We start from the raw sequence: 24,975 nt of genomic DNA, 5'->3' as shown, positions 1-24,975 counted from the left end.
AGGGATGGGGAATGTAAACTAGGTAGAACAAATTTTTATTCTGAGTGAAGCAGTAGACAATAGGAAGAACAATAGTTAAAGCAGGGAAACCAAATAGAAACCCATTAAGATAATTCAGTTAGAGACGATGCTGGCTTGGATCAAGATGATAGCAGTAAAGGTAGAAATGTGTTTGGATTGCAGATTGCCAAGAAATCAAATAAGGAGCGGGGAGAAGTACTATAACTACAGGGTTATAAGCAAATAGAAATATAACTACAGGGTTACAAGCAAATAGAAATACGGAGTTGCATAACTGAGATGAGTTCTACCTCTGGTATATCCCCCCAGAAGAATTGAAAGCAGAGCCTCAAAGTGATATCTGTACATCCATGTTCATAGCAACATTACTCATAAAAGCCAAAAGATGGAATCAACCCAAATGTCTATAAATGGATGAATGGCTAAACAAATCAAAGTATATACATACAAGGAATATTATTCAGCCATTAAAGGAGTGAAGTACTGATAATTGCTATAATTTATATAAACCTTGAAAATGTTATACTAGGTGAAAGAATCCCAACGTAAATGGTCACATGTTTGTATGATTCCTTTTATATCATGCATGTAGAATAGATAAATCCATAGAGACTGAGAGCAGATTAGAGGTTACCAGGGAATGAGGAGTTATTACTTAATGGGTATGGGTATATTTATGGGGTGATGAAATGTTTGGAAACTAGAGAGAGCTGGTGGTCGTGCAACATTCTGAATACACTATAAAGGCCACCTAATTTTTGTACTTGAAAATGGTTAATTGTATGTTATGTGAATTTCACCCCTACAAAAACAATAAAGAAATGGAATGTAATAGGTGCTTTCACTGAAAACGAGTAGAAATGTAAAGTAGTACACCTCTTTTTAAAAATCAGATTCTCTTTTGTATGTCACTCTCCGAGTGGGTTAGCTCAGTTTGTTGAAGACACTATGCTTGTGTGTGTGTGTCTTTTTTTTAATTTAAATTCAACTAACTAACATATACTGTATTATTGGCTTCAGAGGTAGAGGTCAGTGATTCATCAGTCTTATATAATACTCAGCGCTCATTACACTGCCCTCCTTAATGCCCATCACCCAGTTACCCTATCTCTCAACCCCCTCCCCTCCAGCAGCCCTCAGTTTGTTTACTATGATTGAGAGTCTCTAACGGTTTGGAAGAGACTATTCTTTTATCCAGTGAATGTCCTACTTCGTGACCCAGTATTCCATATCTAAGAATGTAAAAAACTAATCCTGATGCATTGGTGTTCAGAGATGTTCACTAAAGCATTATTTATAATGGTGAAAGATTAATCACTTCTTGGCCTTTTGGCTAAGATCAGGTTTAGTATCTGTTCTTACCAGTTTAATACAATCGTGAAAAATAAGGAGAAATCCATCATCTCCAACAATAGATATTTTCAGTGATGATGTAAGAGGATTAATGTAGGCAATAAAATTGTTTTTGATGTCTGTAGATTTTAGAAAAATAGTTTTTAAAGGCATATGTAATAATAAATGTCTTTTAACTGTTAGTTTGGTTTCTCAATGGGATTTCAGTGTTGCAGTAATCTTTCTCTCCGCTTACCTATTTTTAAAGAATTTTAATAACATGAGAAAATACTCATAAAATAATACTGAGTGAAAAGCAATAAAACTAAATTATGCTAATGTGTTTGTGCTTGCACATGCCTAGGGAAAAAATTACATGATTAAAAGCATGCTAAAATATAATAATTATGTCTTCATTTTGAGGCTTTGGATACTTTTGTTTTCATTATTCTTTTTAACAGTTTTTAAGTTTTCTTATTAAACGTACTGTTTTAATTTGAAATTTATGTTCTATGGTCTTCTTAATAGAGTATTAATGATAAATGTTCTTATTTCTGTTCTTTACAGCAAGGTAATTGTAGAAAAATAATTTATATGTCTAGTTTGATCTCTTAAGTCAGTCTTTGCTGTTAGTGAAATGAAATCAGTATATATTTGATTTTTACTTCAACTATGTAATAATTTTATGATAACATATAGCTAACGTATTATTTATCGTTCAGGACAAGATACTCAAGTGTAAGCATTATCATTCAATCAGCATTCGCACTCAGTTCTACTAATTTGCAATTCATTATATTGCTTTACAATTTTACGTACATTGTTTAACTTTTTTTAAATGCCTATCCCAAAGTTCTCTATTTCTTTCCATTATACATATCTATTTCTAACATAGGAATTACATTAAAAAATCATGTATACTTTCAAATGATTTCATATTTCTGGGTAATGTTTAGTAATGTTAGCAGAGTCCTGAATATTAAAATATTTAAGTATTAATTAATCTTATCCTTTAAATGTTCAGTTTAATTATGTAGCAAATACCTAGCAAATATATACTCTCATAGGGAGAGACTGACTTTTGGAATGCCATGGTGAGGACCACATGAACCTGCTCTCCCCAAAAAGGAAAAAAAATACTGGCCAAACAACTAATGTCAACCATTTCAGAAGTCTAGAAATTTACCAAAGCCACGGAATGGACTATGTTGTCTATCCAAGAGGAGCTACTAATCCTCACTAAGACTGCAGGGTCTGTGGCACTTTAATTTGGGGCTATTCCCACCCAAGCTCCCTTCTCTACTGAGTCATACGGCAGTGCAGCAGCCATGAAAAGCCAGTAGCTCACAGTCAGTAAACAGCACTGACTGAATTAAAATTCCCATCCCCATAGCACTGTCAATATTTTATCTAAACTAGCAATTCCCTGGAAAATCCCCACTCTTAGGATGTTGGGGCAATTTGATTTGACTCAGAGTTCAGCCCAGCAGTAAAAAATAAAATTTTAAAAAAAAGCCCTATCCCCCAGGGCAGTACCAAAAACAACAATCATCTGCTGGCAAAATGTAAGCTACCTAAGCCTACGATTTCAGGTGTAGTGAAACAAGAGCCTGGCCAAAGTATAAAAGGAAGTCCTGAGGAACTAGGTAACCATCGGCAACTTTGCAAAACTCCAGTATATTCATGGGGCTCTAGAAGGCTGTGAACATGCCTAGAAAGGGAACTACTTCATTCAGATGCTCAGCTTGAATGTACTACCCTGGGGCCCTGCTCAAGCAAGAAATGAAAGGTAAAGCTATCCTATAAACTGCTTAAAGTTTGAAGGCATGCTTCCACACATAAATCCTCCAGACAAAGTGTGGAAGACATACAGACAAGATATTTAAGGAAATCTTGTGTACCAGTCATTGGTTATACCAACCCAAGTGTGCCCCCTAGGAAGCCAGGCTGAAGACAAAAACTTTAAAAAATAAGAAAATAAAATAACTTTGTGGCAGGGAATGCAGAATCTATAGAATTCATCCAGGAAAGTCACTAAACAAAGGAACACCACTACCAACAACAACAACAACCCACAAATCCTTAAAGGGAGATGATTGGATACCATAGTTGTTACATTATCTACGAAGGCCACTTTCAACCACAAATTATAAGGCATGCAAAGAAACAGGAAAGTATGCCACAAACACATTTTAAAAAAATAAAAGCAAACAACAGAAAATGTGCCCAAAGGTATTGGACTTAGTTGACAAAAACTATAAATCAGCTACTATAAATATGTTCAAAGAACTAAAAGAAGCCAGGATTGAAGAATTAGGGGTAAGTGTGATAACCATGTCTCACTAAATAGAAAATGGAAATAAGGAGATAAAGATCGTTTTCAAAAATCAAATAGAAATTCTGGAGGTGGAGATGGGGCGCCTGGGTGGCACCGCGGTTAAGCGTCTGCCTTCGGCTCAGGGCATGATCCCGGCGTTATGGGATCGAGCCCCACGTCAGGCTCCTCCACTATGAGCCTGCTTCTTCCTCTCTCACTCCCCCTGCTTGTGTTCCCTCTCTTGCTGGCTGTCTCTATCTCTGTTGAATGAATAAATAAATAAAATCTTAAAAAAAAAAAAAAGAAATTCTGAAGGTGGAAAATACAGTAACTGAAGTGAAAAATTCAGTAAAGGGCTCAATAACAGATTTGAGTTGACAAAAGAATAAGCACACTTGAATACAGATCAAACCTGAATACAAATCTCTGTATACAGCCTGGGTTATTGGAAAGAACTTCATGGGGTGCCTCGGTGGCTCAGTCAGTTAAGTGTCTGACTCTTGGTTTCAGCTCAGGTCATGATCTCAGGGTTGTGACATCGAGCCTTGTGTTGGGCTCTGTGCCCAGCAGTGAGTCTTCTTGAGCTTCTCTCTCTCCCTCCTCCTCTGCCCCTCCCTCCCCCTCTCTGTCTGTCTCTCAAATAATAAAGAAATAAATCTTTAGAAAACAAAACTCAGAGACCTATGGACCCTCCATCAAGCATACCAACATATGTATAAGGGGATTCTTAGAAGGAAAAGAGAGTAAGGGGCAAAATAAATACCTGAAGCAATAATGGCTGAAACCACCCAAATTTGATGAAAAACATTAATCTGTACATCTAAGAAGCTCAGCCAATTCCAGGGAGAATAAATTCAAAGAGATCTACACATAGTCAAACTGTCAAAAAAACAAAGACAGAAAATGACTATTGATAACAGCAAGACAGAGGCTACTTACCACATCCAAGAGAGCCTCAATAAGATTAACAGCTGACTTCTCACCAAAAGCCATAGAAGCCAGAGGGGGATGATATATCCAAAGTGCTAAAAGAGGGGGGAAATCTGTCAATCAGGAATTCTAAATGTGGTAAACCTATCCTTCAAAAAAGAAAAAAATTGGACATTCCTAGATAAAAAAAACAAACAGTTCATACAAGAAATGCTGAACTAAGAGGACACCTGGACAGTAACTCAAATCCACACAGTTAAGTAAAAAACACCAGTAAGACTATAGATAAACATAAAATATGGTGATGCTTCATTTCCTATCTGACTTAAAAGACAACTGTATAAAGTGATCATTCTAAACCTGTGTTGATGGATTGATAATGTATAAAAATATAATATGTATAATAAGAGCATAAAAGAAGGGAGAAGACAGTAGCTATATTGCAGCAAAGTTGTTATATGCACTAGGAATTAAGTTGGGGTTTTTTTAGTTAATATGCTAATTGTAATCCCCATGGCAACCATGAAGACAATAAATCAAAAAACAGGAAAAAAAAATTGGGAATTAAAATGGTACACTAGAAAACATTTAACAAAGCAGCAATGGAGGAATAGAATTAAAAAGACATAAGACCTGTACAGGGGCATCTGGGTGGCACAGTGGTTGGGCGTCTGCCTTCGGCCCAGGGCGTGATCCCACCGTTGTGGGATCGAGCCCCACATCAGGCTCCTCTGCTGTGAGCCTGCTTCTTCCTCTCCCACTCCCCCTGCTTGTGTTCCCTCTCTCGCTGGCTGTCTCTTATCTCTGTCAAATAAATAAATAAAATCTTTAAAAAAAAAAAAAACCTGTACAAAACCAGTAATAAATGGGAGACATAAATCCTACCTTATCAGTAATTACATTAAATGTAATTGGAATAAACACTCCTATCAAAAGGCAGAGATTGGTAGAATGGATAATTATATATGACCCAATTATGTGCCATCTACAAGAGACACTTTAGGTTCAAAGATACAAAAAAGTTGAGGGGCACCTGGCTGGCTCAGTCAATGGAGCATGTGACTCTGTACCTCAGGACTGTAAATCCAAGCCCCACATTGAGTACAGAGATTACTTAAAAAAATAAAATCTTTTAAAAAAAGATATAAATAAGTTGAAAGTAAAAAGATGGGGACAATTGTGCCATGCAAAGAATAACCAAAAGAAAGCTGGAGTAGCCATTCTAATATCAGGTTAAACTAGACTTAAAGAAAAAAAATTGTTACTAGAGACAAAAAAGGACATTTTATAATGACAATAAAAAGGGCAATCCATAAGGAAGCTATAATAACTATAAAGACATTGCACCCCAAATACATGAAGAATTGAGGAGAGAAATCAATAATTTAAAATAAATTTTTGTAGGCTTTAATACCCCACTTTCAGTAATGGATCAAATGAGGCATAAGATCTATAAGGAAAGAGAAAATGACACAATAAACCAACGAAACCTAACAGACATGTATAGAACGCTCCACCCAACAGCAACAGAATATGCATTCTTCTCAAGCACAACTGGAAAGGTCTACAAAGTAGACTATATGCTAAGTCACAAAACAAGCCTCAGTAAATTTAAAAGGATTGAAATCATGCCAAGTACTTTCCCCAACTACAATAGGATAATATTAGAAGTCATTAATATTTGCAAATTCACAAATATGTGAAAATTAAACATCACACTCCTAAAAAACCAGTGGGTCAAATAAGAAATCACAAGGGACCCTCAGTTTGTTTCCCTGAGTCCTGGTTTCAGAGGGGAGGGGGATTGGCCCAGTGACGGGTATTAAGGAGAGCACATATTGCAAGGAGCACTGGGTGTCGTACACAAACAATGAGTCATGGAACGCTACATCAGAAACTAATGAAGTACTGTATGGTGACTAACATAACATAATAAAAAGATAAGATAAATTTTTTTTAATTTTAAAAGAAATCACAAGGGAAACTGGAAAATACTTTAGGTGCGTGAAAACAAAAACACAACATGCTGCAATGTATAGAATGCATCTAAAGTGGTTTTTAGAGGGAAATTTAGTAGTTTAAGTGCCTATATTAAGGAATGAGAACAATCTATAATTAATAACCACCTTAAGAAACTAGCCAACTAAACTAGCAAACAAAACCCAAAGCAAGCAGAAGGCGAGAAATAATGAGAGAAAAGAAGTGGGGAAGAAAAACATAAAACCAATTCAACCCAAAGATTTTTTTAAGATAACCAAATTTACAAACCTTTAGCTAGACTGACCTTTAACTAGACTGAAAGACTCAAATGACTAAAACCCAAAACAAGAGAGGGCACTGCTACCACCCTTCACAGAAATAAAAAGGTGGCTGCACATAGATGTAGCCAATAACATTTGAAAAGCAGCTCAGCATCATTAGTCATTAGGGAAATGCAAAAAAACCACAACGAGATATCACTTCACAACCACTGGAATGGCTATGATTAAAAAGACAGATAAAGTGCTGGCAAGGATGTGGAAAACTTGGAACCTTCGTACGTATTGGTGGGAATATAGAATGGTGCGTCCGTTTTGGAAAACTAAGTTGACACAGATACTTGTATGTGAATGTGCACAGCAGCATTATTCACAAGAAGACCACACATTGTATGATTCTATCCATATGAACCTCCGGAGGAGGCGAATCTATAAAGAAAGTAGATTAGTGGTTACCCATATCTGAAATAATAGGGCTTAGAAATAGGAGTAACTGCTAATGGGAATGGGGTTTCTTTGTTGGGTGATGAAAATATTCTAAAATTTGCCTGTGGTTATGGCTCAACAACGTTTTTAACATACTCAAAACCACTAATTGTGCATTTTAAATGGGTGATGTTTATGGAGTGTAAATTATATCTCAATAAAGCCGCTTTCTTTGAAAAGTGAATCATTAATGGTAATGAACCAGACATTTCATTTCACATTTTTATCCTTAAAGAATTAAGTTTTGGCACCTACATTGTTAACATTTTATCGTTTTAATATTTGATGAGAGCAATGTTTACAAAGATGCCTCTTTTTTTTTTTTTTTAATAAATTTAGCTGGACAACTCAGCCAATCCGCACATTTAGCCCTCCAGCTACCATACAATGTACTTGGCTTAGGTCGAAGTGCAAATTTTCTTGATCATCTGTATGTCGGCATTCCCCGTCCATCTGGAGAGAAGGTGAGTAAACATTTATTTTGTTTGCAATTAATCTGTGTCTTAATATATACTATTCAAATATTTAAACTCAACAATTTGAATTCAATTGAATTTGAATTCAAATAATTGAATCTTTTTAAATCTCTTTAAAGAGAATATAGGAAAAGAGAAATAGGTAATGACCTATCTAAGCTTATCTTACATAGAGCACATCATAATTTAAAGATGTACGTTTCTACCACCTCTCTTAAACCTCATGACCTCCTGTCCCTCTTTCCTGCTTTTTCTCTTCATCTTTACCATCTAACATGATATATAGTTTATTCTGTTTCTTGTCATACTCCACCTCCACTTGAATTTTAGCTTCAAGCAGCACTTGTACATAGATAGCACTGTGAACAGTGCCTGCTACACTGTTCAATAGATATTGGTTAATGAATCCATGAGACAGAAATAATCCTTCCCTGAAAAGATCAAAAAAATTTTTGCTAACAGGGCACAGGAGCCCCGTTTGGGGCTTAATATATATAAATTTAGCTTAATCCATACCTAGGATTTCAATTAATCAAGGAGCACTTAAGCTTTTTCCTTATTTATTTAGAATAATAATTCTGTTTAAAGTGTACTAGATGTTAAATGTTCTTAAATTCTTTTTCCAGTCTGTACGAAAACAAGAGTGGACTGCAATCATTCCAAATTCCCAGCTAATTGTCATTCCATATCCTCACAATGTTCCTCGAAGGTAATGTCCCTGCTTGAACTGATTTTGGTAAAAATACTGTCAACTCGGAATCATAGGTACAGTTAACATCTTCTAAAAACTCTTTCTGTTCCTGCTGTGTTCCCATGAGTGCCATCATTTAATTTGCTTACAGCAAACCTTAAATGACAAAACATTCCTACACAAAAGGTCCCTGACTTTTTTTATGAAGAACAAATTAAACCTTATTAGAAAAACAGCAGGTTAACTAATTAGGGATTTATATATATTCTGCTTCAATAAACTGATCTTCAGTTTACTAGCTCTAAATTCTAAAATTTCAGAATGCTGAATTTTTTAATAAGCATTCTGATCTTTTTAATAAATGCTTGGGAAGTGGTATATATCCCACAGTGGTTAGGCACAAGTTTGAGAGTCAAACAGACCTTGGGTAGAGACTAAGGTCTGCTGAGGGTCAATTTCTGCACCTGTAAAGTGGGAGATAGAATACCTGCCTTAAAAGGGTATAGATGAAATATGCTTACAACAGTGCCCAGCATCGAATAAGTTCTCGGCAAAGGTGATTTTTTTCCTTATTAGCAAAATATATTCCTTTAATTGGAATAGTGTTTAAATCTAACTCCTTATCTTTGTTTATTTTTCTTTAATTACTAGAGTGATTCCACTGTTTTTAAAAAGTAGGTGATAAAGGTATTCACTAACACTTAAATTTCACTGGGAGGAATATAAGTTGTTCTTAAGGCTAGTCTGATATCAATATGAAAAAATACCCAGAGAGGAAGGGTGTAATGTATCTATGAATATGTAACCAGCGAGGTCCTGTTTTGTTACATTTCTTCTCAAAATGGAGGCTGTAGTGTTCTTTATTAAATTTTTAGATGGAGTATATTCAGTGCTTTGCTAGAACCAGTTCATGCCACCTCATGAGCTGATCGTACGATCTTCTTCCCACTCTGTTCAGTGAGATCACACTAAAATCAGCTATGATGGGAATATTTACAAGATGAAAATTGGCAACTGCCAGTCAGGGCTTTTTCCCCACCCCCGAGGGCCAGTTTACCAGCATACCACAGAATGTATCTTATGGTGGATTTAAGAGCTTTATAACCAAACTACTTAAGAAAACCCACTTCATTACAACATTATGCTTGAAATAAGATAACATCATTAGAGGGGCACCTTGGTGTCTCAGTCAGTGGAACACATGACTCTTGATTTTGGGGTTAGGGTTCGGGCCCCACGCGGGGTATAGAGATTATTTAAAAATAAAATCTTAAAAAAAAAGATAATATCATTAGAAACAATAATAATAGTCTGAGTTCAGATATTTTTTAATGAATCTGTATTATATGTTTGTTATTTTTCTATACATGAAATGTATAACAAAACTAGAAACTCTATACCATGAGTAGGAAAATATATAAATTATGTACTTCTATATGGTGTAATATCATGACATAGAACAAACTCTTAAAATAGAGTGGTAAGCAAAGACAATAAAAGTAAAATGCATTTAGAGTATGTATAGTAAGCAACCATTTGTGATTTGAAAAGGATATCTGTGCATATATGTCTATATATGTATAAAACATCTCTGGAAGGATATCCAAGAAATTGATAAGAATGACTGTTTCTGAGTAAGAAATTAAAGACTGGCCTTTTGTCCAATTTTTTTCTTACCATCTTAAGATTCCTATTTTCATGGTTTTTAAAAATCTATTTAAGAGAACTACCAAAAAAAAACTCATAAAAGAATTTTTTTTTTTAAGTATGAGGTAAGGTACTGAGAATAGCTAACCTCAACTAACAGTATTCGTTTTCCTAGTTTTCTCACTTTTGAGTTTCTAGAAAGTTCTGTTATGGTTTTCTTTTATAATCTCAACATTTTTCGTGTTTCTCTTGTTCTTTCTGAAGAAATGTTCTTTTCAAATTTATGTACATAATAAAAACTGAATTGATTTTAGTTTGAGGTGTATTTTGAGATTTATTGACTAGAGGCTAACTTACAGATCAATAAATTTTAATTATCCCAAAATAAGTCAGTCGCTACTTGCTATTCATCAGAATGATCTTACTTTTATTAAACTTTTAAAATGAAAATAGGCTGAATGGATTAAAAAACAAGATATGCTTCCTATAAGAGACTCTCCTCTTGTGATGTAAAGACAGGCAGAGACTGAAAGAAGGGAAAAGATGTTTCTTGCAATGGAAACCAAAAGAAGCTGGATAGTTATACTTACATCAGACAAAATAGAATTTAAAACAAAGACTATGATAAAAGACAAAGAAGGGCATTGCATAATAATACAGGAGTCAATACAATAAAAGGATATAACAGTTGTAAATGTTTATGTACCCAACACCAGGAGCCCCTAAATACATAAACCAACTGTTAACAGACCTAAAGGGAGAAATTGATAGTAGTACAATAATAGTAGGTGACTTTAAAATGAAAATATATCTATTGCCTATTTTCAGAAGGAACAAAATTCTTTCTTTATAACCACGTACAGTGTTGATGATTTTAGACCCCAATTTTAAGCTTTTCAGGGTTTGTAAGTGCTGTATTATGTGGACTGTTTTAGGAGAAAGAGCTAGTTCTATTTATGCTAAAGTCTATATATTGCCATTAACACTGAGGGACTAAAAGTGATTTTGTAAGAAGTCTCAGCATCATTGTAGTAATGTAAACCCTCCAACATGACACAGAAATGATAGAAGTGTTTTTACACAAGCCATCTATCTACGCCCACGGAGATATATGGCTGTTTTAGTTGGCCATAGTACATATGTGAAAAGGGGTCAAAAAATAAGGTGATATGAGATCTTACCAAAATCATGTAACTACATAGCCTTAGAGTCAAGGTTTCAAATTCAGCAAGTGAATCAAGATGTAAAAACAGTGTCTAAGATTGTCCTATGTATCCTTAATAAATTTACTTAAGAATAATTCTCTCAGGATCAAAGAAAAATAATAAGCATCTCATAAAAAATTCTATTCTATTTCAGTTCTCTGAGTAAAATCTGAACTCTGCAGGGTTGTCAGTATTCTTAGCCCTATCTAAATTTAATTGCTGTTGTTTTATTTATAGTGAATGGATAGATGGGAAAATGAATTAATGGATGAATCAACTGATTAACAGCTATTTGCTTTTCAGTCTGTAGAATTTTGTTATTTTTCAGTTAAAATGTGTAATTTTAATGATTCTGTTTTATCTGCAGCTGGAGTGCCAAATTGTATCTTACACCAAGTAACATTGTTCTGCTTACTGCTATAGCTCTCATCGGTGTCTGTGTTTTCATCTTGGCAATAATTGGCATTTTACATTGGCAAGAAAAGGTTGGTTCATTTAAATGAAACATTAACCTTTGTTAATTTGTGATAGTAATATATTGCTCTTTAAAAACATGTAGTCATTTTTCAAATGACTAAGATTTTGTGATTTTTCACATTCTATCCATAATGTCCTCTCATTATTATAATTTATTTCATCCCTTTAAGTTGCTAATGTCTCTTAGCAATTCATACAAATCACAGGAAATTATTTTAAAACTTCAGTGCTGTACAATAGTAATAGAATGATCACCCAGAAATGACCAGGTATATTGAAATACTCCATTAGAAATAATTTCATAAAGTCCTGAAAAATAATTTTTTTAGAAAGCCTGTGTTTATTATCTACTGATAAAGCCATGAACACTTTATTCCTGGAGTAAAAGCTATGTCTATATAAAGAATTAGAGCACAGAGAGGTTAAATGACTTTCTCAAGGTTTGGGTGGGAAGTAACAATTAAAGTGATAAACATCTTTTCCATCTCTAAAGTATTCTTTGCACTAAACTAAACATTTTTCTGTTCTTCAGTATAACCCCTAAATAATAATTAAAAACAGCACGCCAAGTATAGATTTTTTTGCATAATGTTTATGAGGAGGAAAAAAGAGGCTATCACATAACTTACTAGCAGTTTAGATATAAACTGAAAAAGCTAATTTCTATGAAAATGTGAATATGAATTAAGTACATGAATTAATATGAATATATATTAAAGTATATAACTAACAGGTTCCAACAGCATTCCCCAAAAAGGGCTTCTTCATGTCATAAAAGTGTTTTCTTTTTTTGCACCTACTCTCTTTGGATTGTCATGCCCATCATAATCATTTTTTGTTAACTAAATTTACCATTGTATTTTAGCTGTTTTAACTTAGGAAAAAGAGAAGATCTTAATTGTCCTGATAAATGTTCATAGGTTTGTCTCTTCCTAAAAATTTCCTCCTTTATATATCAAAAATGATAACAGAAGCTTACATACTCAAAGATTGCAACGTCAGACATAAAATAAAGGGTGATCCTACATACTTTTGTCCAGAAGTGTCAGAATATAGTCTGAAGTATTACATAGCTCTAGACCTATAAAGGAAAGGAAATTAATTTCATTAATTTCTCAGATCATCTGATTACAGTATAAACATTGTGGGCTTACAATAATAATGATGCAGTGGCTAAAAATTGAAATTTTAGATACAGATGTGGATTTGACAGTGTATACTGTCCCGTGACACTGTGGTCCATCTCCTACCTCTTTGACTACTTCTCTTGCACCGGGCTGGGTGCTCCCTTCTACCATTTCCTAACCACGGTGTCTGCTCTAGGCCGTCTTCTTTCTGCACTTTTCCTGCTAATTTATCCACAACCGTAGCTTCAAGCTATTACCTCAAATATCCCTAATACTCATCTGTCCCTGAAGTTCTCTTAGCCCATTTCCAGCTGTCTCCATGACATCTCTACCTAGATCACTTGCAGGCACCTTAAAACCAGTATTTTAAAGCTTTGTCTCTCTTCTTTCCCACTTACCTATAAAATTTGATTAGTTGCCGTATGGACTCTGCTTCCCTAACAGTCCGTGCAGCACTTCTGCATTTCTACTCTCAGGGCTTTAGGCTCAGCCCCTTGTCCTGTTCAGTCCTGCCTGGTCTCCCTGAATCTATTCTCTCCCTTTTACTCCATTGATCACATTGCTGCCATATAACTAACTCATCATCAAGTTTAGCCTTAATCATGTCACTCCTCTGCTCAAAAATCCCTGCCTAAACTGTGTCCACTCCTTAGCCTGGCCTTCATAGAACTTCCATGTGACTCCACCATACACCTTTCCAACCTCGTTTCTTACCAGCTGCTTTCACATATTCCCCACTCCTACCCAACTTCCCATGATTGCACCTGTTCTACCCCCAGCTTGGAATGAATGCCTCTCCCCCTCTATTTCCATAAATACTATCTTTTCAAAGCTTTCCCTTTCCTCACTCCAACCTAGAAGTAATCTCTCTCCCAGAATATTAGTGACAGTTTTCACTTTTTTTCCTGAAATACGGTTATTCAATATGTTTTGCTTTTTTCTTTAAGTTCCTTGAGAACAAGATACAAAACTGAGGATTTTTTTTAATCCCTCAAAATACCAAGCACAGTACTTTGGTGGGAGTGGAGGGTCAGTGAATATATGCTAAATCAATAGGTTAAGGCCAAAATAATTAATGTACTTTACTTAGATTCATTTATTAACATTAGTGTTAAGAATGGGAAAATGTAATAGTTCCATCCTTGTAGAATCTAATGTTTACTACTACTTTCAAATAAATAATAAATGATAACAAGCTAAGTATTTAAGGAACATTTCTTATTGGTTTTTAAATTCAATTAGTGGGTTATTATAAAATAGCTACTGTAAACTACAAAAATTTCATAAGATTATTACATAATAAAGTCATCTTTTATCTGCTATTTGCTTAGAGATTTTTCTTTTTAAAGATTTTATTTATTCGACAGAGATAGAGACAGAGTGAGAGAGGGAACACAAGCAGGGGGAGTGGGAGAGGAAGAAGCAGGCTCATAGCAGAGGAGCCTGATGTGGGGCTCGATCCCAGAACGCCGGGATCACGCCCTGAGCCGAAGGCAGAGGCTTAACCGCTGTGCCACCCAGGCGCCCCTGCTTAGAGATTTTTTTTTAATTAACTACTTTATATTTGAGAAATGAGTCTTGTCATTTTCCTGTCATTTATAAACTAATCTAAAATTCTTTTTCAGAAAGCAGATGATAGAGAAAAACGACAAGAAGCCCATCGGTTTCATTTTGATGCTATGTGACTTGCCTTTAATATTACATAATGGAACAGCTATTCACTTGATTAATTGAAATACTAAATTTGGCTGGTAGAAGAAAATAAGGGACTTTGAATATTATTTATAAATGATGTATCCTTTGGGAATTATTGAAAAGTATTCAAATAAATATGGTCTGAATGTGTCACAAGGTCTTTTTTAAAGCACTTTGTATACAGTAATTTGGGTTATTTAAATGTGCTGTACATTTTTGTTACTTTGTGGAATGTGTTGCATGTACTCAGGTGTTTATGTATTTATAATCTTACTAGAATAATGATAATGGAAAAAGACATGTATAAATAAAAATAAATGAGCAGAGATTTTTGTGTTCCACTTGAACTGGTCTTGCTTCTTACTCTAACAATACAAACTTTACCTTTGTGAATGTATCACAGATAAAGTTATTTCACCTTCATCATAGCAGGTGACCGCACACGGGATAGTGCTTGGATACTCTGGCTTTGGAATTGCAGTCCAGCGGGCTTGCCTTCAATTCCTGGTTCTGCCACTTACAAGCTGCTTGAATTTGGCTATTGTTAACCTCTGTGAGCCTAAATTCTCTTGTTTACAAATGGGGCTAGTAATACTACTCATTTGGGCTTGTAAAACATCAGGTGGGATAATGTATGTGGAGTGCTTGGGTTGGTGCCTAGCACACAGTTAGTTAACTGCTCAGTAAGTGGTAGTTGTCATGATTACTATTTTTAGTTGGTTTTCTTTTTACAGACTTCTACAACTAATTATCAAAATATATAGACTCAATAGAATGTTATTTTCAGGCATGAGGAAATCATATTCTTTGGAAAACCTAAATTCTTAGTGGTTGGCATCTTACATGACAATGTATTACTTGCTCATATTAACTAGAAATTATATTATAGTACCCCCCAAGAATTAATATGCACTCAAAGTTTTCATTTCAACACTGATCCTTATCATGTGATAATGAAGAACGTTTGATTTCTTGAAAGGAAACTGCTGTAGATAGCATCTAAGAATGCAAATTTTCAACCACATTTTTATTCTCAAAAGCATAGAGTCTCTAATTTACATTCAGGCTTCAATGCAAATTTTTGTGAATTTCACCTCACCAAAAAGTTACTTTAAAACTTAAATCTAAGACTGGGAAAGTTTATATATCAATGTTAATAGTTTTCTAATATGCAGTGGACATGTGATGGCTATAAAACACAAAAACTGACCTAAAAACAATGAATTGTGTTCTTCGTGTTATTTTTTCCTTTACAGTTCATTGAGAATGGCATGTGTATAAGTGGTTTATTTTGTGTATCTAAGCATGTTAATATGTCTCCTTAATAAATACTGTGTATTGAAACAAAGTATTTTGGTGAGTGTGTAAATATTTTTTGAGTATAAAGTCTAAATCACTTATCTGCAACCATGAGACAGAGGTAGAGCGACTTGCCTGTTGCCTCCTTGTGAGTTCATGCAAGACAGGAATCCCCTGACTATAGTACTCTGTTAATTTACTAAACAGTTACCAACAGCAACACTGCCAGGCACACATTGTCCTAAACACTGTTAGGTTGAGTGTCTCTCAACTGATAGAGCATGAGTTTTAAAACTCACTTGGAGTCAGGACCTATAAGGTGTGTGTTATGCCAACAAAATGTTAGAGAAAAAAAAAGAAAAAGAAGACAAATGAATACTTCACAATTCCTTTAATAAGGTCAATATTTTCCTAATACCAAAACCCAGTACATTATAAGAAAATAAAACCACAGACCAATATCCCTCACAACATAGATGCGAAAATTCTTAACAAAACATTAGCAAGTTGTATCCAGAAATATATAAACAGATAAAATGTAATGACAAATGGGTTTCATCCAGAACGCAAAACTAATTTCACTATTTGAAGGGAAAAAAGCAGTATAACTCACCATATTAATAAATCAGAAAACCCATCTTTTATCTTCTCAACAAACACAGAAAGAAAACCTAAGAAATCTAACATCCATTCCTGATTTAAAAAAAAAAAAAATCTAGACAAACTATGACTAGAACTTCCTTAACTGTAAAGGGCATTTTTTAAAAAATCTGCAGCTAACAACATGCTTAATGATGAGAGACGAATGATTTCTCCCAATGATTAGGTACAAGACAAGGATGTCCTATCCCACTGATGCTTTTCCGCATAGTACTAGAAATCTTAAGTAATAATCCAAGAAAAGGAAATAAAAAGCATACGGATTGGAAAGGAAGAAATAAAACTATCCCTGTTAGTAGATGACATGATTATCTAGAAAATTCCAAGGAATCTATAGACACACACAGACACACAAAATACCTCCTAGAACTAAGTGGGTTTAGCAGGACACAAGGTCAACACGATCAGTCATTTATATATAAACATAATGAGCAATTGGAAATTGAAATTTTTTAAATACTATTTAAAATGGATACAATAATGAATTTTTTTTAAAGATTTTATTTAAGAGCTGGGGGTGGGGAGAGACAGAGTGCACGTGAGCAGGGGAGGGGCAGAGAGAGAAGGAGACAAGCAGACTCCCCACTGAGCAGGGAGGGAGCCCAATGCCAGGCTCAATCCCAGGACCCTGAGATCATGACCTGAGCCAAAATCAAGAGTTGGACACTTAACCGACTGAGCCACCCAGGGGCCCCTGAAATTCTTACATAGAACTATAACGAAGCATGCATGGGATTTGTATGCAGAAAACTACAAAATGCCAGTGAAAGAAATCAAGGAAGACTTGAACGTAAAGACACTGTGTTCGTGGATTGGAAGATTCAACCTAGTAAAGATGTCAACATTCCACAAAATGATCTATAGATTTAAGACCATCCCTATCAAAACCCCAGCAGTATTTTTTGTAGATATAGACAAGATGATTGTAAAATTCATATAAAAGAATGAAGAAACTAGAACACCTTAAAATAATTTTGAAAAAGAAGGCAAAGCTGGAGGAATCAAACTACCCAATTTTAAGACGTCCAGTTAAGTCCTATAATAAACTTATAGTAACCAAGATAGTGCAGTATTGACAGAAAGATAGATACATAGAGTAACGGCAATGGAACAATATAGAGGGTTGAGAGAAACCTACACAAATACAGCTATTTGATCTTTGACAAAAGTGTAAAAGTGATTCAGAGGAAGGCAGTCTTTTCCACAGATAGTGTTAGAACAACTGACCAAACATAGGCAGAGGAAAAGGATCTTTTTTTTTTTTAAGATTTTATTTATTTATTTGACAGAGATAGAGACAGCCAGCGAGAGAGGGAACACAAGCAGGGGGAGTGGGAGAGGAACAAGCAGGCTTCCAGCAGAGGAGCCCGATGTGGGGCTCGATCCCATAATGCCGGGATCACACCCTGAGCCAAAGGCAGACGCTTAACCGCTGTGCCACCCAGGCGCCCCGAGGAAAAGGATCTTGATGTAAACTTCACACCTTCTATGATAAATTAACTCAAAAATGGATCATAAACTGGGCCAGGTTTCAGCTCAGGTCATGATCTCAGGGTACATTTATTGAAGACTCAGGTCATGATCTCAGGGTCATGAAAGTGTGGACCCCGCATAAGATTCTCTCTCTCCCTCTCCCTCTGCCCCTCCCCCCATGTGTGAGTGTGCTCTCTCTCTCAATAAATAAATAAATCTTTTTTTTAATGGATCATAAACTTAAATGTAAAGCATAAAACTATAAGACTTTTAGAAGAAAACATATAAGAATATTTTCCTGAGTTAGGCAAAAGTTCTTAGGAATGACACCAAAAGTACGATCCATAAAAGAAAATATTGATAAATTTGACTTCTAAATTAAAGACATTTTCTTCGCCAAAACCCCTTTCAAGACTACGGATAGACAACCTGCATATGGGAAGAAAATATTTGCAAATCACATATCCAACAATGGGCTTGTGTCCAGAATATATAAAGACCACTTAAAAGTCAACAATGCATAAACAACCCAGTTTAAAAGTGGGCAAGTACTCGGACACGTCACTAAAAGAGAGATACAAATGGCAACTGATGAAAAGATAGCCCACACTATTAGCTGGTAGGTAAATAAATACTAAAATCATGGAAAGATACCATTACACACCTGCTGAAACAGCTAAAACAAAACATGCTGACAGTTCTAAGTGCTAACATGTATGAGGAACAACTGGAGCAGCCGGAATTCTCATATTCCCGATAGGAATGCAGGGTGGTCAGAGCACTCTGGACGATAATTTGGTGGTTCCTAAAATCAACTGCATTTTTCTATATAAGCAAATCAGATACAAAATGGATTTAAAACAGGTAATATCTATAAAAGCATCAAAAACTACCCACAAACCAATAACACAAGATGTATCACATCTCTGTGGGGTCAATTACAAAACTTTCTTCAGAAAGCTTAGGAGTCTTCAATAAATGTACATCCTGTTTATGGACAGAATGACAAAGCATTGTAAAGATGTCAGATCACCCCCAGCTCCATTCACTATCCCAACAGATTGTTGTTGTTGTTGTTGTTGCTGAAAACTTGATAAACTGTTTCTAAAATGCATACGGAAATACAAAGGGCCACGAATAGCCAAGACTATCTTGAAAAAGAACAAGAACTCGGTCTGTCAGATATCAAAACGTAGTATAAAGTTGTAATGATTAATATAGTGTAGTATTAGTGAACAGACAGATGGATGTCAGACCTAAATGTGAAACGCAAGTGTACAAGCTTTTAGTATCTAATAAACATAAATAACTTCATGATCCTGGGGTAGGGACGAGTTTCTTATTCAAGTCACTAAAAACAATATAAGGGAAATGTTTTATGTACAGGAGCATACCAAAATTAATTAACTTCTTCTGTTCATCACGGACACTATTAAAAGGGTAAGGACAAGCCATTAAATGAAAGAAAATATTTTCACACATACAACTGACTAGTTACCCAAAATAGAGAAATTCAGTAAAATTATTTAAAAAGACATCCCAGTAAAAAATTGGGCAAAAGTTTTGAATAGGTCATTCACTAAAAAAGGAAATCCAAGTAGCCAATAAACATAGAAAAGGGTGTTCAAATTTGGGAAATGCAAATTAAGCAAACAAATAATCAGAAATAGAGTCATAAAGACAGAGAATAAATTAGTGGCTGCCAGAGGGGACGGACAAAATCGGTAAAGGGGAATAAGAGGTACAAAACTCCAGTTCCACAATAAATATGTCAGGAGACGAAAAGTACAGTGGAGGGAATATAGCAAGATTGTAATAACTTCATGTGGTGACAGATGGTAACTACATTTATCATGGTAAACATTTTGTAATGTGTACAATTATCAAATCACTGTTATACACCCTAAACTAATCTAATATTGTATGTCAACTATACTTCATTTTAAAAAAGAGAAAAGTAGTTATGTCCCATGAGAAAAAAAAAAGAAAACAAAAGGAAGGAGATGATAAATTACAATTATATATGATTATAATCAAGGCAAGCACACGGGGAGCTTAAGGGTACACGTGAAGTTTTATTTCTTGATCTGGGTGGTGTTTACATGGCACTTAGCTTTATACTTTAACTGTATATACCTGTTTGTTGTAAACACTTTTCTGAGTATTATATCTCACAATTTTTTAAAAATCTTACAAAAGTTTTCCAAAGTTCCTTTTGTAGATCACATATCTAGAAATATGTTTCATTACAAATCTTATCTATATTACAGCATAAAATATAGTTTGAGATTTGTTGCTAATAATTGCAATGATTTAGATACAACTTCCTTACAAAAATGAAAATTGAATAACACCAGTATATAGTTGAATATATATGCATTCTAATCACACTAGGATTAATAGCATAAGATATTAAGCAGCACAAATATTCAGTCTATCATGCCCTTAAGTTGAACATTTAAGAAAGTTCTTTTATCTAACAAACATTACCAAGTAACTATATGAAGAATTTTATACTTTAATATTATGGTTTCATGTTGTACAAATAAAGTAGCATTCATTTCAGCTTGCACTGAACAGGTTTAAGCATAAAGTAAACAGATATTTCAAAATGGAATTTTGGCTTTTAAGAAAATGATACCAGGGGTACCTGGGTGGCTCAGCTGGTTAAGTGCTGACTCTTGATTTTTGGCTCAGGTCATGATTTCAGAGTCATGATATCAAGTTCTGAGTTGGGCTCCATTCTCTCCCTCTCCCTCTCCCACCATCAAAAAGAAAGGGAGAGAGAGAGAGAAGAAAGAAGGAAGGAAGGAAGGAAGGAAGGAAGGAAGGAAGGAAGGAAGGAAGGAAGGAAGGAAGGAAGGAAGGAAAAAATGACCCCATATATGCTAGCAATGTTATTCTAAAAATATCATTAGGACCTTTCTTAGTTTTTCACAATCAAATGAAAGTACCTGGATGATGAGAAATTCTCCTGATAAAGTTGAAATACTTTAGTATTGGTGGTAGGCAGTTTTTCTTAAAAACTCTCCTGCTTTGGTATTACACTAAGCAGAAATTTGGAAACAAGTATAGGTGACAGTGTTACTGAAAGAACTGCTTTCAACTCCCCAGGAGGAGCTCTTCTTCAAAATCATTAACACAGGAATAATTTTGGTTCATGGGTGTATGAGTATATAGACTGAATTGTGTCCCCCACCCCGTAAATTCATATATTGAAGCTCTAACCCTCAATGTGACTGCATGTGGAGACTGGGCTTTTCAGGATGTAATTAAGGTCAAATGAGGTCATAAGGGTGGCACCTCAGGTGTCCTTCTAACAGGAACAGACATGAGGTCTGCAGTGCACAGAGGAAGGGCCATGGGAAGACATAGCAAGAAGTCTGCAGTCTACAGGCCAGGAAGAGAAGTCTCACTAGATCCCAAGCCTATGTGCACCTTGATCTTGGATTTCCAGCCTCCAAAACTATGAGAACATACATTTCTATTGTTCAAGCCACCCCGTCTGTGGTATTTTGTTATGGCAGCCCAAGCAGATGAATACGAGTTAAAATTTTTATCAGTTTCCTCTTTTCTTTCCCTAAAAAACCTTACAGTTGTGTAATAACAATGAAATCTAGACGATACTGCTTTTCATTGAATTTTGCCATCGTCGTTGCCATATCCACACACTGTCAGCAAAGTGGTGTGAGACCACTTTCTATACATCAGCTTGGGCAGTGTGAATTCCTCTGTCTTCCTGAATCATAGCTCTGTATGAGTTTGCTCAGGCTTCTGTAACAAAATGCCATGGACTGGGGGGCTTAAGCAACATTTATTTTCTCATGGCTCTGCGGGCTGGAAGTCCCATACCAAGGCTCCAGCCAATTTGGTTTCTGGGGAGAACTCCTCCCGGCTTGCTCATTGCTACCTCACTACGTCCTTACAGGGCATTTCCTCGTGCTGGAGTGCCAAGGAGAGGGGCGCTCTCTCTGGTGTCTCTTCTTACGAAGACACCAATCCCATCAGATCAGGGCCCCACCCTCATTTAACCTTAGAGGTCCCATCTCCAAATACAGTCCCAGAGGTTAGGACTTCAACGTATGAATTCTAAGGGAAACAAACATTCAGTCCATAAAAAGCTCTAAACATGACAACCTGCCTTCCCAGACTATCATTTAATAAAATGTTAGAGCTCCCTACGTCTAGTGGGAAAGAGAGACAACAAAAAGCTGTTCAGTATATAAACATTGAGATAAAATACTGTATTTTTTAAATGATTCGTTTTCATAGTAAGTCAATGCTACAAACCAAGTGTTACAGGGGATTTGCTTGGAGAAAAGCGAATTTAAACTATAGGAACGATTCTGTGAGGAGCTGGAGAGGCCATACTTATGCTTTGAACGATCAGGAGATTGCAATGAAAACAGAGTCCCCAGTCACCTGGGAACTGGCAGGTAACCTAGGAACAGATTTGAGTGCTGCTGGGTGGTCTAGCGGGGAAATAATAATTCAAATTCAGAACTCTCTGAGAGATATGCAGAGTGCTTTCCTTTTGATTTAGTTAACATATGGCCACACAGTAGTCCCAGCTATGATCTGTGCTTTATCACGTTCCTTGGAAAATCGACTACAGACAATTACACTAACACAGCCAAAAGATAGGTGTCTTAAAAGGGAGCCAAAATTGAGCATTCCCAATCTATTCTTTGGGAATCTACATCCCAGCCAGTATCCTAGAGGAAAAAAACCTTTTTAGGTTTCATCAAAATGGTTCTACCAGTAAGGGCTACTCGGCCAAATGAGAGTTCTGTGTATATGCTTTTTATTTTTTATTTTTTTTAAGATTTTATTTATTTATTCGACAGAGATAGAGACAGCCAGTGAGAGAGGGAACACAAGCAGGGAGAGTGGGAGAGGAAGAAGCAGGCTCACAGCGGAAGAGCTGATGTGGGGCTCGATCCCAGAACGCCGGGATCACGCCGTGAGCTGAAGGCAGACGCTTAACCGCTATGCCACCCAGGTGCCCCCCTATGTATATGCTTTTTAAATGACTCCAGTCGCTCTAATCCCCTCTCCCCTTTCTTTATATCCTCAATCGAACTGACAGATTAGTTTTTCCAGAGCTCCATTACTCCACTGTTAAAAACTATGCCTCTGGCCTCCTGAATCAAGCACAAACCCCTCTGCCTAGCATTTAAGTAAGACCCTCCACAATCAAAGCCCCCCATATTCTATTCTATCTTCATTACCAGACACAGCACTTGCCCCAAATGCAATGCTAACCCTTGCTCCTTGCCTGACCTGAAGGCTCTTCTGCCTTCTCTCCTCTCCATTTGCCATCCATAGCCTTTCCATTCTTTGTGGGTCACCTCCTCCATGAAGCATTCTCCGATGACATCACAGACGCTGGTTCTTCCTTCAGTCCACAACTACGCAATAAGAACCTATTCTGTTCCAGAAGTTGAGAAGGCTCCTTCCTCCTAATTCTTTTTGCCCACATTGTCTGTGACTTACATTTAATACGTATTCTTTCCTACTGTCCTAGTCTTCCAATATGTCACTTTATGTTTGTGGAAAAGGATTTCAAATGTTTTATTTACTAGTTGGTTCTTGTGTGCAATCTCACAAGTGACTCGTGATTTGTAGGTGATTTCTCTTGGGAACCAACACAGATACATCTTTTATACGGCCCATAGCACACAATAAAGGACTAAATGTCTTGCTATTAATAGGGGTTAAATATGTTTTCACTTGCAAACCTTGTGAATACTTACTTTTGTGACTTTCTTAGAGGGACAGAAGGAAAGAGAGAAGAGGTTGACCTCCCTGGAAGAGTTTTTTCAGTTGCCTAACATTGTCCTTAACTATATGTCGTTAAAGTATTTATGGAGTTCCTATTATGTGCCATATATAGGCACAAATATTCTATCACGGTAGAGCCTTAATAACAGCCTTAATGCCCTGGCACCTCTTATTGTTTTCTGCACATAGTTAACACTCAATAAGTATGTGTTGAGTGACTCTATGAATGTAGCCTCCTGCTGTCAAGCCGCTCGTATTTTAGCGGTGTAGGGCTAAATGGAATATAGATGATGAACAAATAAACAAGTAGATGAGCAAGGTAATTTCAGAGCATGATAATTACTATGGAGAAAATAAAACAGGATAATTAATATTATGCAGTCTGCCAGTCTGGAGTTGTTTTGTTTTGTGTTTTTGTTTTGTGTTTTTTATCAGCAGAGTCGAGCGACCCCATCAGCTTGGCTTAGTGGACAGTACAGCAATCTCTGGAGGCAGGTTTCCCGGATTCACAACCCTGTCTTCCTCGCTCGCTGTGTGGCTCTGGACAAACTACTTAACCTTTCTGGCCTCGTTATCCCCATCCTCTAAGAGGACCTACCGCGGGAGGTGGGTTTGAGGACTAAAAAGAGCTGATAGGCAAAGTATTTGGTACTGTGCCTGGCCACCTAGGAAGTTAGTGACCCTCACCGCCCTCTGGTTAAGTCACCCCGCGCCAAGGGCCGGTGAGAACCTCAGGCGCTCTCTGTCCCTGAGCCCCCGCCCAGATCCTCGCCCCCTGCCCGGGGCAAGTTATTAAGCAGGGGCAAGCTGGGAGAGTTTTGACCTTGAACCGAGGTCCTGAGAGGCCAAGGGGTCGGTGCCCCCTGTCTATCGGCGAAGATGGACGGAGACGGGCTGGCGGGCAAGGGCTACGGGGCTCGGGGCGGGCGGCGAGCTCCCCAGCCCCTCCCGCGGGCCGGAGGCCTCGAGGGCTCGCACCAGCTCACCCCGGACGCCCTGCAGCGGCGGGGGATGGGCCGGGCTCTCCCTCAGCGCCGGCCTCTCGGAGCGGCCGTTCGCGGCCGTTCGCGGCCGAAGGGGTCGAGACGGCGGCGCCC

General features: G+C 36.6%; 1 protein-coding gene and 1 pseudogene across 1 annotated transcript in view; both read left to right on the top strand.

Moving 5' to 3' along the window:
• Nucleotides 1–16,011, top strand: part of ITFG1 (integrin alpha FG-GAP repeat containing 1) — a 306,253-nt gene extending 290,242 nt beyond the window's left edge. The window contains exons 15-18 of the mRNA XM_034638036.1: nucleotides 7,684–7,808; nucleotides 8,447–8,529; nucleotides 11,731–11,848; nucleotides 14,593–16,011. Of these exons, the coding sequence (XP_034493927.1) occupies nucleotides 7,684–7,808; nucleotides 8,447–8,529; nucleotides 11,731–11,848; nucleotides 14,593–14,652 (386 nt within the window). The 3' untranslated portion in view covers nucleotides 14,653–16,011. The remainder of the gene's footprint in view (nucleotides 1–7,683; nucleotides 7,809–8,446; nucleotides 8,530–11,730; nucleotides 11,849–14,592) is intronic.
• LOC117795315 lies at nucleotides 1,335–1,485 on the top strand (annotated as a pseudogene).
• Nucleotides 16,012–24,975: the final 8,964 nt, after the last annotated feature.

The sequence above is a fragment of the Ailuropoda melanoleuca genome, chromosome 12 (genome assembly GCF_002007445.2).
Source record: "Ailuropoda melanoleuca isolate Jingjing chromosome 12, ASM200744v2, whole genome shotgun sequence".
NCBI lineage: Eukaryota > Metazoa > Chordata > Mammalia > Carnivora > Ursidae > Ailuropoda > Ailuropoda melanoleuca.
Note: the sequence above shows the minus strand (reverse complement) of the source record. Positions and strands in the feature narration are given on the sequence as shown.